The 19,609-nt window shown below is 44.4% G+C and overlaps 1 protein-coding gene across 1 annotated transcript in view; it reads left to right on the top strand.

Moving 5' to 3' along the window:
- Nucleotides 1–6,399: 6,399 nt before the first annotated feature.
- The window catches only part of LOC125456472 (LIM homeobox transcription factor 1-alpha-like), a 261,291-nt gene continuing 248,081 nt past the window's right edge, over nucleotides 6,400–19,609 (top strand). Inside the window, exons 1-2 of the mRNA XM_048539600.2 lie at nucleotides 6,400–6,521; nucleotides 8,555–8,716. Coding sequence (XP_048395557.1) covers nucleotides 8,650–8,716 — 67 coding nt within the window. The 5' untranslated portion in view covers nucleotides 6,400–6,521; nucleotides 8,555–8,649. The remainder of the gene's footprint in view (nucleotides 6,522–8,554; nucleotides 8,717–19,609) is intronic.

Here is a 19,609-nt window from a genome sequence, read left to right as displayed (position 1 = left end):
GGCTCCTCTCCGCCTGCCAGTGTGGCTTTCCAGCAATCTTATGAACAGGCATGGGTGCTCAGGATGGACCTTTAATGGCTGCAAATTGCATACAAGCCCAGAAACCAGATGTCCTGTATCTGGTAGACCAACCACAAAATCCCTCCTGCGTCCATTCCGAAAGTGAAAATGACAAGTTTTGGGGATGAAGTTGTTGTCCGCTCACTGATTCCCCGGCCCATAGCTTTTGTTGCGCGGGAACACAGTTGCTTCTCGCGGTTTACAATGGCGTTCTCTGTTAGCACTGGTTCTCATACCGGTGAGCAGAACATGAGCTGGCGTTTGGTGGGTACACGTGGTTGCGATGGCCTGAAAATGTAAGACTGGAAGGTGATGAAACGGTCCCACCGAAGAAGCGGCGTTATTGCACTGAAAACGTTAACTCCGTTCCTCTCTCCCAGCCCTGCTGAGTTTCTCCACCCAGCGGTTCCTCTGTTTGACATTTTTTTTTAAAATTCAGGTTTCAAACATTCGCAGCATTTCGCTTTTCTACCGCAGCGCAAGAGCAGAGCGCCAGGTCTCAGATTCGAGTACGCTGTCAAATCCGCCGCTGACCAGTAAGATCTCTCTACATGGACTTTCTGATGCCCTCCCATCTCGCACTTGTGGCTGCAATCCATTCCTGGGTATCGGTGCTGTTTATGCGCAGCGGATTCCGTTCTGTCACTCTCCCAAGCCCACAGATACGCCGCTTCACTCTCAGGAATCCATTGTTCCAGACACCAGCCAAGGAAACTCGCGCTGTAGGTCAGCAATCAACTTCAAGGCGAATCTTTACTCGTTTTTCGGCCCCTTATACTTTGAGACTTTCCAAACCTCCTTCCATCCAGTTGTGTGCCGTAGCTGGCTAACAGATTCTTGCAGTTGGTCAGACAGGGAAAGGCCACCCGCACTTCCAAAACAGAATATAACTGTACATCGTAGATAACACAGAGTGTAGAGCTGGGTGAACACAGCAGGCCAGGCAGCATCAGAGGAGCAGGAAAGCTGACCTTTCGGGTCGCGACTCTACACTGTGCATTGTTTCGCGACTGGCACAGGCGAAAGGAAACGGTGTGATGGATAATGGAGGTTGTGAGAGGTGGTGAGAGGGAGATAATCTTCCCTCGACTGAAGGGTGCAAAGGGACCGGTTCCTAAGCGGCCAGTTACAGACACCATGCAGTAGACAAGATCTCAGGTGATGCTGAATTGTGTGATGGGGAGTGGAGCAGGGAGACGAGGCGACATTGGTCTTAAACCTGCAGAACAGTCTCTATTCCACCCCCCAACCAGTCACCAGAATATCTTCCAGCCAAATACTGCGACCACCGTTTGTAGTCCAAGGAGAAGTTTTCATTGGTCTGCCCATTTTTTCTTTTGTCGAAGTTATCTTCTTGTCTGTCTCTCGCTGACTGTTGACAGTTCCTGCACCGTGAACGCGTTGAGGGCTGTTTTAAAAAGTGGGCAGTTATTTGTTTGAACGAGGTGTTTCGAACTGCTGCCCACTCGTCGTCTGATCCGAGCTGGATGTGTAGTGAGCCCGGCCTCTCGTTTTGTAAACAACGGCCGCACGCTTTCCGCTCCGAATACCCTGGCAGCGTCCCACTGAAACAGAGTTCAGCAGCTCCAGTCCTAATCCTCATCATTCCGGGCAGCACTGAACTCCCAGTCATTCCTACACCACCACCAACCCTCCCCGCCCTCCTTTACCTTCCTCCCCCCTTTTGCATTAAACTACTTTTCACTTGCACTAACCTCCGTAATGTATGTTTCGCTTCAGCAGCAGAATTTGTGGCATGAGTTGTATTTGACTTAGTATCGGTTATAAATTCGTAATTTTAGTTACTAATATAGTAATAATTAGCCATTTCAGTTACTAATATACTGGTTACGACTATTCGTGTATCGTTGTATAATTCTTGCATCGGTTATGCTATGTCAGGTGTAAATTAGTATTAATTGTAGTCATCAACTTTAATCGCTGTCAGACAAGTTTCAATTGGCGACCCTAGTCTATTTTTATTAAGCCAGAAATATTGTCTCAACATATTTGCATTCCTATGTTCGGGACGCTGGCCGAGATGACCATGCATTTTGAGTTGGAGAGACTCTGACCATGTCTTCGTGTGACCGTCCTTGGTCTGCATTCATGCGTCAGAGAGCGTGCTGTTCAGCTCCGCGAGTTGCCATCCCTCTCACCGCGGACACCACCCCCAACTCCTCGGCTCGATAACCCTTAATCTCTGACGAAATTGTCCATGTCCCCTTCTTCCCCCGACTTCCACCCCGCCCAACCCAATCATCACTTCGAGGCCAGTTGATGAAGGGACTACATCCAGTTCACCTCTCCGCCCAGGCGAGCGAAAGTACTGTCCGCTGGCCGTTGTTGAACGCACCGCGTTCGTCGAAGAGGGCGATCCATCTCTCAGCATGTTTATCAAACGGAAAACAGTTTGCATACTTTTAAAAGACCCGCCAACGAACCGAGAAATGAAACGCAGTGTGAAGGGATTATTGACATCCCCGAACGATGCTGTTAGACCGTTTCAGCCCAAGTATAAATGTAAAAGCAGATGTGTGTGCTTGTGTGTGTGTGTGTGTGTGTGTGTGTGTGCGCGCGCGCGCGCATCTCCTGGATCCTGAAAACTAACTCGTTTGAGATTTAAGTGAACTGGGGTTTGTTGCAATAAAATGCAAATAGTGATTCGCATTTAACCGGTATTCCAGTGAATCGAAATTTTAAAAAAAACAACGAATTTTAATTCTTCCTTTGCTCCCGCCTTCTAAATTTCAGGTGATTTTTTTGTAAAAAGGTAAACCCCATTGCACTGCTCGGTCACTTTGTACGCCTTTCCTGGCTGCATTCGTTTCACAGGCAGATTCCTTTTTGAGTGAGGGTTGTAATAAAGGGTGCCCCTAAGCTCAGACAGCGCTAATGAGCTCTTATCAAATTATTGTCGAAAGGGCCCCGCTGATTCCTCCAAGATAACAAGATAATTATATTCAGAAGGAAAAATCGATAAGGAAATATTAATCCTCTTTGAAGAGCTCTTAAAGAGATAACGGTAATAACGCGTTGGGATGTTGACTGGGGGAACATTAAACAAAGATACCCGGACCATGCGATTGTCAGTTTTAACCCTCGTTTTTTTATTGCTTAAAAATGCGCATCGTTAAAATTCTGCACGGCATTTAAAAGCAAAACATTTCACCCGAGCAGAGCGATCGGGGTTGGGGAGTGGTTTTCATTTTAACTCAAATACAAAATCCACCGGCTTTTCCCCCCGTTTGATATTTTTCGAATTGTTCTGGAATACACCAGCGTTGTCCAATGTTGAATGTTAAAAACGTTGGCGTTCCCGTGCATTCAGTGCGTGTAAAGATGACACTTAGAAATCAACATCATAATTATATCTCTGACAGTCCCGAACGGGTGCAGAAGATGTCACTTTCTCTGAATATCGGTGTCGTAATAGTGTTCCCTCCTCACGAGCATTAATTTATATTATAGCTCTGGATATGTTAATATACCACCTGAGAAGCTCTGTATTTACATATTAAATACCCATATGCCTTCCAATTGACAGCGACATTGTGGCCCTTTCTATCCATATCCGCCTCAGAAGTGCCGTTGATGAATCACATACCAAGTGGCCAAGGTTTTGAGTAATTCTCGAAATCCTCTCTTCTTTGGCTCTGAAATCGGTCCGAAGCGTGCCCGGTCATTACGCCCAGTGTGCGGTCTATAAAACACGTGTACGAGTTTATCTAACGCTTGAGAGCAGGCGGTGAACGGAGGTGCCTGGCAATGATGTGGGAAGAGTTACGCTAACTGGGCCTCAGACTGTGTGCCGCTTTGGACGGGCCGGGTTAGAATCGTTCTGCGCCCACCCAGCTGTCGCAGGTACTCAGACTTGACTACAGAAACGAAATGATGTAGTGCGATTTATATTTTCTCTCTGGAGTCAACTACTTGGCAAATGCCGTGATTTTTTTTCTCTCCAACAGCCAGCGCTATGTCAAGTCCATCGTACTTGAGTAGGCAACACCGAGATACAGAGGCAGTCTGGGGTTTGGGAGAGGAGATGTTGGGGGTAGAGTAAGAGTTTCCTCCCGTTTGTCTCTCTCTCACACAAATACACACTCATACATACAGTTATCTCGGAACAGCCTTCGGTAGAGAAGGCATAAGCTGAAAATCCCGGTTCAGGCCTTGAAGTTGGAGTGGGAGGCTCGGCAGGCAGGTCTGACAGGCCATTCAAAAACATGCCGAGGACGCCTGTGGTGGGACTGAAAACTGGGCCAAAGTGCCGCATACATCTCTCCGGAGCTTTTGCCAGCTTGTAGAGTTTCTGAAAGGGTTTAATGGACTTATTAAACTCCAATTTGCCAACGCCTGCTTTTGCTTTCTGACTCGGTTCGGAACAAAATTAATCAGGCCGTGTGGTGGTTTTGGAGCCTGTGTGTTATATCTGTAAGTACCTGTATGACAGTGTATGTGTGTCTGTTTATCGGTGTGTGTCTATATGTGTCTGTCAGTGTCTGTGTACCTGTGTGTGTATTTGTGTGTCCATGTATCTACTTATCTCTGTGTGTCTACTTATCTGTGTCTGCTTATGTGTGATTCAATTTATCTGTCTGTTTCTATTTATCCGAGTGTGTCTATTTATCTGTGTGTGTTTCTATTTATCTGTGAGTATATATACATCTGTGTGTGTTTATTTGTGTGTGTATGTTTGGGTGTGTGTGTGTGTGTTGAACAATGTACGTGTGTGTTGTGTATCTGTGTAGCTGGGATGGCGGCTGGAGACAAGGAGATCCTGTAGTTCTGTGACCCAGGATCTCATCCACAACTGAAATGGGGCTGATTTCTCACTGTCGAAAGGGGCTCTCCGTATGTCGCATTGAGACACTCCCACAGAGAGAGGGGAAAAAAAGAGCACTGAAAAGCTAAGGGGATAGGCAAGGTAGAAAATTAGGACGGCGTGCGAATCTTAAGGAATGAACTGAACTGCATTGAAATCCGTGCGTTAACTTATTTCTCAAGCTACCTAGTTTTTTTTCTTTCTCTCTGACATGCAATTCAGAGCCAGGGTATTGAGATTGGAGCCGGTGAACTGAGCGCTCATTATCAATTGGCAGCCAAGGGACCCGGTGAGTATCTTTATTTTCCCGGGGAATGTGTGACACGGCTCGGTCAGTGCAGAAATACAGACACCACCAACGACCGCCACCTACCCCCTCCCCAACTCCCCTTGTCAATGAGCACCGAGAAACGCGCAGGCAAACGTGAGAGCAAGAGGCAGGCGAGATCTAACTCAGGGAGCGTTCAGCTCTCCCGGTGTAAACGAAACAAATAGAAAGGGGAACAGATTTTTTTTATATGAAAGAAATGTGTAGGAGAGCGAAAGGAGCAGAGTATGACACCGATGAAAATATATATGGAGCTGTTTTAAAATGTGAAACCTAGACAGACAGGAAAAGACCTGTCCCTGAACCAGAGATTGCAGTTCACTGGAGAACCTTGAAATTAATCTTACTTAAATGAAAGAAAAAAAAGTTCGAGGAAGATAGAGAGGGGAAAAAAAACAACGAACAAATTGTCCTCTTCTACTGGCCAAAGGCTAGTCAGAATTTAATACAGTTCCTCAGCCCGTGTAAGCGATCCTGCCCGCGCCTGATGAATACACATTGAGGTGATTTTTTTAAAAAAGCAAATTTTTCCATCAATACACAGAGTATTACACGGCGCGTCACCTCAAGAAAGCTTTGAATGACAGTGAAGATGTTTAATATTTTTCGATGCACTCAGGGGATCAGGAGACATCCACTGCCGGAAAATAATCGCAGACATTACATCCTAAAATATCTTAAGGATGAATATAAAACAGAAAATGTGTTCAGACACGTGAGGCAACATATAGAGACGTGTGTGAGATGTATATTAGAAAGTCCATGCGTGTGCCCTGTGTATTCTGGACAGAATGTGGGCGCAGAATATCGCAAAATGTGTGTATTTAGGACTGAGGCGGATTCCTTCTCGGTTCCCCCACTACACCATCCCGCCCCCCGGCCCCCCATCTCCCCCGTCGCTTCTTCTTATGATTTGGGGGTGTGAACCTGCACCGTTGGTGCTTGGTTTCCCCAGAGTCTTTTGTAGCCAGCGCCTGAATGTGTAGACGGTGCCTCCGCCCCGTGTCCTGTGAGTGGCGCGGAACACTCGGGAGGGGTTGGCTCCCAAAGGTCGAGCTGGTCATGACAAACAAGGAAGAGTGTGTGCCTGTGTGTGAGTGATTGTCTGTGAGTAAAGTTCGGGGTTAGGAAACTCAGAGAGAGAGAGAGAGGGAGGCAGAGGGAGGGAGAGAGAGAGGTAGGGGGAAGGAGGGCACGGCAAGGTTCATTAAAGCCTGGACACTGAACTGGGACTTCGGCCGTTCTGACAGCATTGGACTGGAAAGAAGAATTCCATAGGACGGACTGTCGATGAGCTTCGGGACACAGGTACCCTGCACAGAGAGACTGACTGGGGGCAGGGGTTGGGGTGGGGGGATGCTGTAAGCGCCTTCTGCCCGTCCGTTTGTGATGAGCCTCTCCCGCATCAAAAATTAAATTCGTTCCCGGAAAGAGACTGGGTTCCCCGAAATCGCGATGAGTCGCATGTGGGACGAGCTAACACCCTAAAAGCAACGTGTGTGCACGCATTTTATGTTCGAATTTACAAAGTGAAATCAGCTCAGCATATTCAGTGCAACTTTTAATCTATATTAAAATATTTCAGAGAGAATTGAAGTGCACGGGTTTTATAGTAAAACCGAGGATCTGCGCGGTTACAGTCATTCCAAATCCCTTGTCTGTTCTTTTCATCTTCACAATTGTAGCAGTAACAGTGATTTTTTCAAAAAAAGTTACTACTTATATCTTCAGTGACCTTTATGTTGTTCGAGTATGTCTGAGTCTGAAAAATTTCCCTCGCATCGTCAAACGCGAATTGAGTGCGTTAAAATGTTTACAAATCCTTTCTACACTCAATTCACTTTTAAGCCTTCTGTTTTGCTCTTGTACTTTATAACCCGCTTTCCATCTGCTCGCAGCTTGTTCATTTACTTTTCCATCATTAAAAAAGCTAATTTTAAGTTTCAAAATCTCGATTTTTTTAAAAAAAAGATGCTATTTCTTAAAAGCGTGTTGAGCGGCGAAGCCGATTTCCAAACTGCAGTTTTGAAATGTTTGAATTCGCATATATACATAGCTAAAACTCAAATATTTCGCATGTAAATGATTAAATGAAAATATTAAAACTCGTCCTTAAAATCCCTCAAAACCCCACATAAGCCTAAGATTTATAATGTGGCGCAGGTCTAACTGAATATCGAACGCAATTAATAACGTTGAATTATATCTCCCTAAAAACAAAAGCAAAACATGTAAGATTAGAATAAGTGACAAGAACTTTTTATTTTAAAAAGGAGTGTAGTTAACATTTTTTCTTGTTTGATATATATTTATAACATATTATTTATAATACCTTTTGTAATTTATCTTTTGTAATTTACGTTAAGAAGGGAAATAAAACCGAATTGGTTACACAGGGAAGCTGGCGGGTTTTTGGAAATGTTCCCTAGGAGTTGTGATCGATGGAAGGTGCAAATGCATTCGGGCGCCTCTGTCTTGCTCTGAACTCTGTGCCTGTATGTGCGTATGTGTGTGTGCGCGCGTATGTGTGTGTATGAGAGAGAAAGTGTGTCTGCTTGGGGGACGGGTAGAGATGATGTTGAACCTGATGGGGTTAGGCGCCTCTACACTCCCACTTTTCCTTCCCCGACCTCTCCTCGTCAACTCCAAAAATTCTCCACGCAGGAAATTCATCCTCTAATGGGCCCGAGCTTTAGAAATTCACTTGCTGCTGTTTCAGCTTTCTTGGCCGTCTGGTCCCATCAATCAGATGGGGCGAATGGACGGGGCGAATTCTTCAATTCGTCCCAGTCTGAGAGAGATGTACCTTATTTTTTACGGTGGGGCGTGAAAATAAAATCTAGGTCAATTAAACTAAGACTAATTATAGCATTTGATATTTTGTTATGTGAACGGGCATACGATTAGTGTTGTTTCTTTTTTGAAAAAATGGAACAGTTTCATCTCTGTATATTCTAGCAGAAACTGCGGGGTTGGGGGGAAGCATTGAGATTTTGGATGGGGTCCCGACTGAGAATTTTACGACGTGGTTCACGCCAGTTCCCGGCCCTCCTTGACTGTTGAGTGGAGGAGAGGCTGTGTTCCTTTTCCTTTCCGCTGGCGGAAAATTTCGATGGAAAAAGGGGGTGGGAAAGGAGGAGAGTAGGAGGTGGGAAATTGTAGTCCGAGGCGCTTCCTCCTAACCCCCAACCCCTCTTCTCTCCCCTCCTCACACCCGAACACGCTGAGTGTGGTCGCAATGGGACCGGGCGCCGCTTGCGGGATGCCGAGGCCAGCCAGTTGTGCTGGCTTGGGCGAGAACCGATCCGAACTGACGAGTTCCGCTCTCTTTCATTTTTTAGGTGACGCTTTACAACAACAATCGCAGCCACCGACCAACCCCCTCCCGTCCCCGACCCCGTCTCTCACTTACACCTCCCCCTCCCACCCCGAGACTATGCTGGACGGATTGAAAATGGAAGCAAGTTTGCAACATTCGGCAGAGAACACGGCCTCGCTTCTGGGTGAGTTCGAAGTTTTCAGAGTCAGCCCTCGGCTGTGCGATCGCAGAAAGTCAATGGTGTTCCATCCGCATGTCAACCGCCCAATGTTAGTTTACCTCGTTCCCTTTACTTTTTAGCTCGTAATTTTGAAAGAGGTTTATATAAAAAAAATGAACAGATAGCTCACATGTCAATTGTACAACTCGCTTGCTCATAACTTGCGTGTTGACGCTTGTACAGCTATGGGCAACGTATTGGGGAATAGTTGCAATGGTGTGTATCGTCAGAATGTGAAAACTACACAGACTATTTGAAAGGACATAGCCTGAACAAACCCTGTATGTGTGCGTGTGTGTGTGCGTGCGTGGAGTGCACATGCAATATTCTAACACATAATGTGCACAACTGAACAGAAGCACATTACATTTACAGACGTGTGGATGTCCGGAAATTATATTTATTATAATAATGAATAATAATAATACATTAGTAATAATGCATCATTCATTCACACAATTCGATAATCCCCAGATTATAAATGCATTAATATACAAATTCTAGCAATTAAAAGCATCTACTGGCTAAATTTTAGACACATTGCTAGTGTACATATTACATCTCAATGCAGAGCCGACATATAAAGGTATCGACATACGTTCATTTATAGATCTGTGAATTTGTTCCCCAGCGCACGGACAAACACTTCAACGCTTTAGTTCCGAACCTTTCACTGAATACATTGCCAATAAATCGGCTGTTTTCAAACAACCCTGACGCTCTGGCGGCCTCTCCGACTGATAAGTCGATTCTATCCTTCAGATTCTGCGAAAGTGTCAAATTCTTGTGAGCTCCCACAGCAATGTCAGAATGCCCCCTCTCTGACACACACACACACGCGCGCATCCCGTGGAGCTGTAATAACGACATTAAAATCTAACCCAAACCCGTGCATTAAAATTCACAGTTTCAAATCTATGCAGACAGCCCGGGTTGAACTGACAGGGAAATTTTTGCCTGAGATTCGGAATTTACTGCCGAGTTCCGCGCTCAGGTTATCGATAAGACCAAAAGCTACCCTTGCTCTTAAATTGGGAACAAAAAAAACTTTGCTCTCATAGAGACATCTTTGCGTGATCCCTCGGAGATTAATAAGAATCAGTTGGACGATTGTATTTAGTTGTACCTCCAGCCTTTGTAGTTGCACCATCGCCCTGGAACTGTCTTTTAATTGCAAAATGAAGCCTTTAGCCCGTGGCGTGCCAGGGCGAGAGCGCGCTCACTGGGAAGAAGAATAAAAACAAGTTGTCCGGTTTGGAATGTGTGCGGAAGAAGAATGTGTGAGATGTCAGGATTATAATAATCGATGGAAGTATCTCAGAACTGCGGTTTCAGAAAATCCAAATATTTCTGACAGGCGGAGAACTGCTCAGTCAGAGAAGCTAATATCCGCGCTTTCAGTTTTAGCCCCGGCGCAGCAAAAGTTGACAACTTTAAACCCCGGAATGAAACAAAATGAGACGGCTTTGAATTCACGGCGAGTGGGGATTTCCGATCGTTGCATGGATTGCTGACTACTTTATTTAGCTGTTTGTGCATCTTGGTTCTCACTTAGTGCTTTCCAAACGATTTAAGGGAATGCTTTTAACCTGTGTTTCTCTCTCTCTCTCTCTCTCTCTCTCTCTGTGTGTGTGTGTGTGTGTGTGTGTGTGTGTTAGCGGTTGAGGAGAGCAATAATCAGCTCGGTACAGGGACAAGATCGGGTCAAAGCTGGACTGAGAGCCTTATTGACTGACCGAGCGTTGAGTGTTTAGATGACGGGGAATGCGTTCCTAAATGGAAAGAGTGGGGAGTTTGAGTTTGCGTGGACACAGGTAGCGGAGGCAAATAGACATTGGATGCGGCCACAGGGGAAGAAGCAGAAATGTCAAGATTTGCTTTGGTCCCTCACTCGTGCAGGCGTTTAATCTCACGCCAGTGCTTCGATTACGCTTTTTTTTTCAGCCGTGTGTGGCGCCCATGGTAATAGTGATCAGTACTCGATCACTGCTGTAGACACGGGCGAGAACGAGTTCAGAGGGATTGCTGTAACGTAAACATTGTAACTATTAGAAAGATGTTACTCGTGAGGCCTGGCAACGCAAGGAGCATAGTTATTTACACACTTTAGGAAAGTTAAGGTTTCGGCTGTCAGGCTAGTTAAAAGGTGTGTTTTGAGTTCAGGCTGTGATCTGCATGTGTGTGCATTGCGGACATGCACACATACATATAGACACAGGACACATTACAGACAGGCAAGAATTATACAGACAGGGACATGCAGGACACACAAACACACGAAACATGCATACAAGCACGGATTATGCAGGTATGGCCATCCAGACACGGACCTACAAGTAGGGATACACATATGGGAGAGAACACAGACATGTACACACATACAGAAACGGGACGCATACGTACAGACAATGATTATACAGACACGGTCAAATATACAGGCACAGACATGCAAACAGGGAGGGACACATACATAGACATGAGACACATTACAAGCAAGGGCATTTACAGACATGAGCAAACATGCAGTCACGGACACATACGTACAGGCTAGGAAACCGACACGGGACACGGACATGGAAAAACATAACAGACACGGACACACCGACACAGAGAAGGACACAGACGCAGGAACATACTGATACACTACTAACTTTGATCTTTGTCTTTTAACTCACATTTAATCCAGATGGTCCCAAATGAGAGCGCGGCTGAAGTTACAGCAACGTTTCTTTCAACATTCTCCAAACTCCCTTCCTGACCGTTCCCGTTGCATTAACCAGCAGCTAAGCCCCTAAAACAGACAGGCGGTATGGTCATTATTAAAAAGCAAATATTCGAAATTATTCTCAGGCAATCGAAAATTCCCCCCGGCCTGAAAAATTATAAATACACGAGCAACTTTCGTTGCTGTTGGAAACTGCAGTGAAGGCAGTGCTGATTCTCACGGTGTTAGATATCTAATCTCCGTTAATGACATTGCACCTTTCCGCATGTCGGTGGTTTCTGCGGTTACCAGGGGGTCTCGGTGTGGGGAGAAATGTGAAAGCTGTCGCGCCATTCTGGAGCAGGCAACGAATTTCCGATGGGCTGGGAATTACAGGCGGCTCCGTAAAAGGAAACGAGCATAATTTTGGAGATGGTCGGAACGGCCGAAGCTAGAGAATCTGAGATAACCACACCTCCTCCCTCAAAAAATGTCCCCACACCTCCTCCCTCACCCCTATCGCAGGCCCCAAGATGACATTCCACATTAAGCAGAGGTTCACCTGCACATCTGCCAATGTGGTATACTGCATCCATTGTACCCGGTGCGGCTTCCTCTACATTGGGGAAACCAAGCGGAGGCTTGGAGACCGCTTTGCAGAACACCTCCGCTCAGTTCGCAACAAACAACTGCACCTCCCAGTCGCAAACCATTTCCACTCCCCCTCCCATTCTCTAGATGACATGTCCATCATGGGCCTCCTGCACTGCCACAATGATGCCACCCGAAGGTTGCAGGAACAGCAACTCATATTCCGCCTGGGAACCCTGCAGTCATATGGTATCAATGTGGACTTCACCAGTTTCAAAATCTCCCCTTCCCCTACTGCATCCCTAAACCAGCCTAGTTCGTCCCCTCCCCCCACTGCACCACACAACCAGCCCAGCTCTTCCCCCCCCACCCACTGCATCCCAAAACCAGTCCAACCTGTCTCTGCCTCCCTAACGGGTTCTTCCTCTCACCCATCCCTTCCTCCCACACCAAGCCGCACCCCCAGCTACCTACTAACCTCATCCCACCTCCTTGACCTGTCCGTCTTCCCTGGACTGACCTATCCCCTCCCTACCTCCCCACCTATACTCTCTCCACCTATCTTCTTTACTTTCCATCTTCGGTCCGCCTCCCCCTCTCTTCCTATTTATTCCAGCTCCCTCTCCCCATCCCCCTCTCTGATGAAGGGTCTAGGCCCGAAACGTCAGCTTTTGTGCTCCTGAGATGCTGCTTGGCCTGCTGTGTTCATCCAGCCTCACATTTTATTATCTTGGAATTCTCCAGCATCTGCAGTTCCCATTATCTCTGATAACCAGGTGTGGAGCTGGATGAAGAAGGGTCCAGACCCGAAATGTCAGCCTTGCTGCTCCTCTGATGCTGCTTGGTCTGCTGTGTTCATCCAGTTCCACACCTTGTTATCCAGCATAATTTTCACCTGATTACTTAGAGAATGATTTTCAAACTGTTCCACAGTTTTTTTTTATTGGAACAACTTGGCAGTGAACACAATTGCACGTACGCGTATCTGTCCGGTTTGTACATCCAATGTTCGTATTTAATGGGATGGGATGGATGAGGAAGCAGTCAAAATGAATGCAGAGAGACCCGGCACCATCCACATGTACACGACTTGTAGTCACATGTACCCAAGATCGGCGAAAGGCTTGATTTTGCGAGCAGTACAGGCAGATCTTAGCAAACAAGAACATTGACAGAGTGAGGCATACAGGTTACAGCTGCACAGGAGGTGTGCAAAACAAGATCAATATTAGCAAGGTCAACATTATTTGAAGTTAGAGAGGTCCATTCAGCAGTCTGATAACAGCAGGGAAAAAGCTGTCTTTGAATCTGTTGGTGCATGTGTTCAAACTTTTGTATCTTCTGCCTGATGGAAGAGGTTGGAAGAGACCATATGGGGCTAGGAGGGTTCTTTGATGTTGGCAGCATTTCCCATCAAGGAGAAGTGTAAATGGAGTCCATAGATGGGAGGTTGGCTTCCGTGATGGTCCCAAATATGCTGACCCACAGCTCTCCATCATCTTACACATACCTCGGTTCACGCGCCCAGGTATACACATTCTGTGTTAGATAGGTGCGAACACGCGGATCCTGACCAAGCATGTTTCCAATGGCTTTCCTCCATCTAAATTACACAAAAGTGGTCCTGGGAAATGTAGCCTCAAATATTTGCAGCAACAATTTCTTGCCAGAAGTTCAGTGTGACACTTGCTTTTCTAGAATGCATATTTGTTTAGGAATATATTTGGGTGTTTCCCTTTGCATCCCTGAAGACGTACGTATGGTCGCTACTCGCTCCCAGCACATAACTCCTTGAGTGCTGTTTCATTGTGGGCAGACTGCAGTGCACCCCAATTGGCCACATACGCGTCCTCTCATTGCCGCTGTGACCTTTGACCTCAAGGGGAGATGGGGGAACCGTGCTTGCTCAGAGAAGCAAACACCTTCTGCCCCGCTCTCCACTGGGAGCTAAACCTCTCATTTCCTGGGCGAGATGGACACATCTTAAACTGGGGACAAGAAAGGGATGATGCAGAGCGTGGGCGGGCTATAGGCTGTGGGTGTTGTGGGCGAAATCATGCATTGCCGGGAGGAGGGGGGGGGGGGAACAGTTTAACTTCTGATTCAACTGGGAGTGGGAAACAGTGACTGCGCATCCCGAAAGTTTGCTGGTCTTTTGTTTGGGTCCGCCCTCACTCTCGACTGCCCTTTCGAACAACTTGCCTAAATGTAACATTTTTTAAAGAAAACAAGCACTTAAAATCGCGCAAGATGTCCTGTGAGAGATCACTCCCCATCCACATTAACTCCATCTCACCGAAGGCCAATTTAGCCACTGAGATTGACCCAGCAAAGATAGCTGCAAAGTAATCAGACTGGAATTGGAGAGTGTAACAGACTTGGATTTACATGCATAGGGACGGTCGTTAAGAATTCAGCGCAAAGGCAGGCTTTGCTGGCGAAACTCAGCAGGTCTGGGAGTATCTGTAAGCAGAAAGCAGCGTCGAGTCCAGCGGCTCTTCATCACAGAATTCTGTTTATTTTGCTTCGGGCCCCCAACATCCGTAGGTATCCGTTTTGTTACCGAAAAATCATCAGCCCCACGAGCCAGTGTTACCATAAATTCACAGTCATCTGAGCGTCACTTTCTCGACTCTCTCTCTCCACAATGCCTAACTCCCTTGTCCATCGAAAATCTGTGATTCCCGCGGCCTTGAATGTACTCCGATCGACCACCGGGGGAGACTTTTCCCAGCAGTACGTGGGAGAATTTCTCCTTAGTCCCATCTTTAAAAGATCCCTTATTTTGAAATGGTGTTTTTCCAGTTTTCATCCCTAACTCCCTTCCCCCGCCATACACACGGAGGGGAAACATCACGCCTCTTCAGAATCGTATGCATTTCCAAAAATAAAACCCAATGACTATAGGATCAACCCTTACATCATCCCAGGAATCAGCTTCTGAATTGCTTTCAATAGCAGTGTATCCTTCCTTTAATAAGAATAAATTTCTATCCAATATTCTAAGTCTTACCAATGCACTGTACTGCAGTAGCAAGAGGTCCATACATTTCTCATAGAATCCCTACAGTGTGGAAACAGGCCCTCTGGCCCAAAAAAATCCTCAGCAATCCTCAGAGCATGCCACCCAGGACCATCCCCTCATAACCTACCTAACTTACACATCCCTGAACACTACAGGCAATTTATCGTGGCCAATCCGCCAAGCCTGTGCATCTTTGGACTGTGGGAGGGAGCTGGAGCACCTGGAGGAAACCCACACAAACACAGGGAGAATGTGCAAACTCCGTACAGACAGTTGCCGAAGGTGGAATCGAACCTGGGTCCCTGGTGCTGTGAGGCAGCAGTGCTATCAACTGAGTCACTGTGCCACCCCTAAGGTGTACCAAATTCCCTTTGTAATAAAGGTGAGCATTCCATTTGTCTCCCTAATTGTTTATTGTACATGCCTGCCAACATTTATTATTCATGTGCATAGCATTATCTAGTCTCTCTCCATCTAGATAATATTCTGCTTTTCTAATCTTCTTGCCAAAATGGACACCCTCCCAGTGCCCTGCATAACACTATCTGTAATTTTATTGCCCACCCTCTGAGGCTGGAGGTAGCACCAATTCCTTTCTAGCCCAACATCCACTAGTCATGATGAAGGGTCTAGGACCGGAACATCAGCTTTTGTGCTCCTAAGATGCTGCTTGGCCTGCTGTGTTCATCCAGCTCCACACTTTGTTATCTCGGATTCTCCAGCATCTGCATTTTCCATTACCTCTTATCATGATAAAGGAGTATTGACTAAAAGATTTAAACTGTTAAAGACACATATGATTATATTCCAATATCCCAAGCATAACATGAAACAAATATAGGTAACAGACATTGTTAAACACCCTGTACCCCGAGCCAGAACACATCAGAAAATAAATGCAACAAGAAAATTTCATGGGTTTCTCAGCAAAGAAATAGAACTTTCGGTCACAAAAACTCATCAGAACTCACAAAGCATTAGGATCCTTCATTGATGATCTGGCCTTGAATGTCCCTCAGAAGCCAGCCTACCATGGACAGTCTCAATGACTGCACATGTTCTGCTGGTTTATTTTTCTTTCCAGAGACTATGCTTCCCCAGATTCTTAGAAACTGTACCACAGTACTTAGTCTTAGGCACAACACCAGCTGATCACAAAAACAAGCTTCATCAAGCCCGTTCTGCCCCTAGGTTTGTTTCCTGGGCCTAATTTGACTCAGCTGCACAGAGCAAAGTTCGACTGATCTGTTCATGGCTTTTGGCTTCTTCTGAGCCTCCACAAATCCCAGGACTTCTCTGAACCCTAATCCAGATTTATTCTTACTGCCAACTACATTCTACATATTTTCCATCAATTCTAACAGCACAGAGTAATTCAACTACACTTGACTCTTCACTGAGTCAGTGACAACATAAACTCAGTTTTATCCAGTTGCTTTTTCAGCATTACGGCTTAACTCTTCAACATGGTGTTTGCTTCCACTTTGGTCTCTCTCCGTCTTCGATCCCAACTAACTGTCACTCTGGAACTATTTTTCAGTGATGCCTGTACTGTTTACGGTGACCCACTGAGAAGCTTGCAACAAGCCCTGTATTTGATCCTGGGCAACATTGAATGTAACTATAATTTTGGAATAGTTAAATGTAACAATCAAATGTAACAGTCAGTAGCAGGACTTGAATATAATAACCTCTTGAAACTGTCTCTCTGCTGAATGTTATAATGCCTGCTCAATGCTAGTCCTGGCAGCACAAAAATGTTATGAGAATTTTTTTAAAAAATCACACACATGCCCTTGGATAAAAGGAAACTTTACCATAGTGGTGTTTCTTTATAACAGCTTTGAAAATGCAGACAGTTTCCATCATCATAAACGTCAAATAGCTTATTAAGAATACACCTGTAACTCTTTAATTTACAAACTTGCAAATATCATATTTACAAAACTGTGAAAGCTTAACTTAAACACATGTAACAAGTACAATTAGCAGGTTTTGAGCTGCATGGTATAAACCTAACACAACATGAGCTTTTTTGTGCTTATCTTTTATCTTTTAACTGTAAAGAATGCTCAAGTCCACAACCTAATTGGCTATCAGTGTAACCCAAACTTTAAGTTCATTTTCTGAATTTGAAAGTAGTAAATTCATTTTGCTTTTAGTCAGTAAAGTCAAAATGGCTTTTCTGTGTGCCAACAGTTCATTTCAATTATTTGTTACCGAGTTGTTCATACATTCAAATAAAAGTAATTTGTGTGCCTCTTGGTTTTAATTGTCTGCACACTTTGACTTCTGCATCTTCTCCAGATCCCTTTTCAAATACATCTTATTTAGTTCTTTCCTGGTGATGTCAATAGCTTCTTCACTCTGAGCTTTCATTATTGTTTCCATACTTCTAGTCTTCCATGTAATTCATGAACCACATCTGTCCAAAGCCCTTGCTCTGTCTTTCTATTAATTTGTTGAAAGGAATATGTTTTCAAATGACCCTTAAATTGGCTATGGAAAGCATATATTTCTCATTGACAATCACATTGAAAAAGCATCTTCCTTAAGTGCATTTTCAATTAAAGCATTGTTGTTTCATTATTTTGATTCATACCAAATAAACAAAAACCTACACAAAGAGTGTTTGGCTCTTAGTTGCTTTTAAAATCCGTACCTTTCCTTCTACGCTATGGACCACATCTTTTTCATTCTCCAGATTGTGTCTGAGTTTAACACTTAAATTGATTTTCTAAAAATGAAGCTGCACAGTGAATCCAGCTTGATTTTTAATTCTGCACTCAACCAACTGTTCTAATTTATCACTGATTCTTGAAGTTTACAAGATATAAATCAAAAAAGAACTATCCTTGTTGCATTTGCTTCTACAAGTTTATAATTTAGATGTTTCAACTGTTCATTTAAGTATCTTACTTCCCATGACTGGTGTTCAAGTTGTTCACATCAGTTCACATTTTTCATTAACAAACTCTTCCCACCTGCATGCAAATTGATTCTTCACATTGAGCAATTAAAGGACGAATTGATCATTATAAGCACTAAGTGTGTTGACTTTGTCCTTGGTATTTCTGGAGAACTTGACAAGATCAAGCATCTGCTCCAAATCACTTGCTACTATGCTACCAGCTGCTCTGACCAAATTATTCCTCGATGTAAGACCTACCTCTAAATGAGGGACTATTCCCACAATAACAACACCATTTGGTCAGTCACTTAGTAACTTAACTTAGTACAAAATGACCAAGTTAATGAGTCCTAAATAACAATTACATTCATAATCCTTAAATATTTCTTTCATTAAACCATCTGGAACACAAATTGTATCATTAGCCACTATCAATGACTGCACTGCCCTGATGTCTCTCAAAACATTAATTAGTTTACAGGTCTGATGGAGGAGTAAGTGAATACTTCTCCCTTAGAGGCAGTACCTTTATAACCTTCCGTGATTTAACAAGATGAAAATATAATTGAGCAAGTTTCTGTACACCCTGAATTCTTCAGATCAGATTAGAATATGTAGTCAAACTGCAAGTAAATAATCAAAAGCACACATTTAGTGGCACTGAACAAGAGGATATAACCTCAGAATTTAAGACAGAGAGGAGGAGGAATTTCTTTCAGAGGGCAGTCAGTCTGTGGAATTCCTTACTGCAGTGGACCATTGAGGTTGTATTGTTAAGTATATTCACAGCTGAGATAGATCTTTAAACAGTCAGGGAATCAAGAGTTGTGGGGGGAAAGGCAGGAAAGTGGAGTTGAGGATAAGAGCCCATGATCTCATTGAATGGTGGAGCAGACCCAATGGGTCGAATGGCCTAATTGTCCTCCTATGATCTTATTTACTCACTTTAGCAGGAATCCAATACAAAAAAATTACAGTATACATATCCTTTTGTAGATCCATAGCATTCTCCTCACCAGAATAGGAATGGTTTGTTCTCGAAGTAAATATTAAACAGATATTTGAACTTTCGATTATTTAATTGCATTTTGACGAATTTGAAGAATTCAAGACTTGCTTCATTGTTTTGATTCATGCCAAATAAATAAAAAAAGAAGCTCGCCCAATGATATTGTCGAGTTGTCAAAAACAGCACCAACTATTTCTTACCCAAATACTTCGTAAATTGTCTATCTGAAAATTACAAGGATATTTGAGATGCTGTTCTGGGTTGGGTTACATCGGTTTTACATCTCGGGCCTCAATTCTGTTAACGTCGTAGGTTATTGAAAGCTACCCGATTCCCCTCAAACAACATCCTGTTGGCGACGTGTAGCACACTAAATTATGTTACCTTAAAAATCGGTCTGGAAAGTTAAGTAGCGAAATGAGACGGGCAAGGGTTATTATAGAGAGGTGTTAATATTACATGTTGCCGTCACATTGTTACTTTGAAGACTGTTTGGACAATAGAGATTCAATAAGATCCCACAAACAATGGGATAAATGATTAGATAATCTCATTTTGGGAGTGGTTGTTGAGAGGTACCGGGAAATCTTTGACACTTCAAACTGCTAGATCTCCTG

This window comes from Stegostoma tigrinum, chromosome 8 (assembly GCF_030684315.1).
Source record: "Stegostoma tigrinum isolate sSteTig4 chromosome 8, sSteTig4.hap1, whole genome shotgun sequence".
Taxonomy (NCBI): domain Eukaryota; kingdom Metazoa; phylum Chordata; class Chondrichthyes; order Orectolobiformes; family Stegostomatidae; genus Stegostoma; species Stegostoma tigrinum.
The sequence above is the reverse complement of the archived record's forward strand: the minus strand, read 5'-3'. Positions and strand labels throughout refer to the sequence as shown.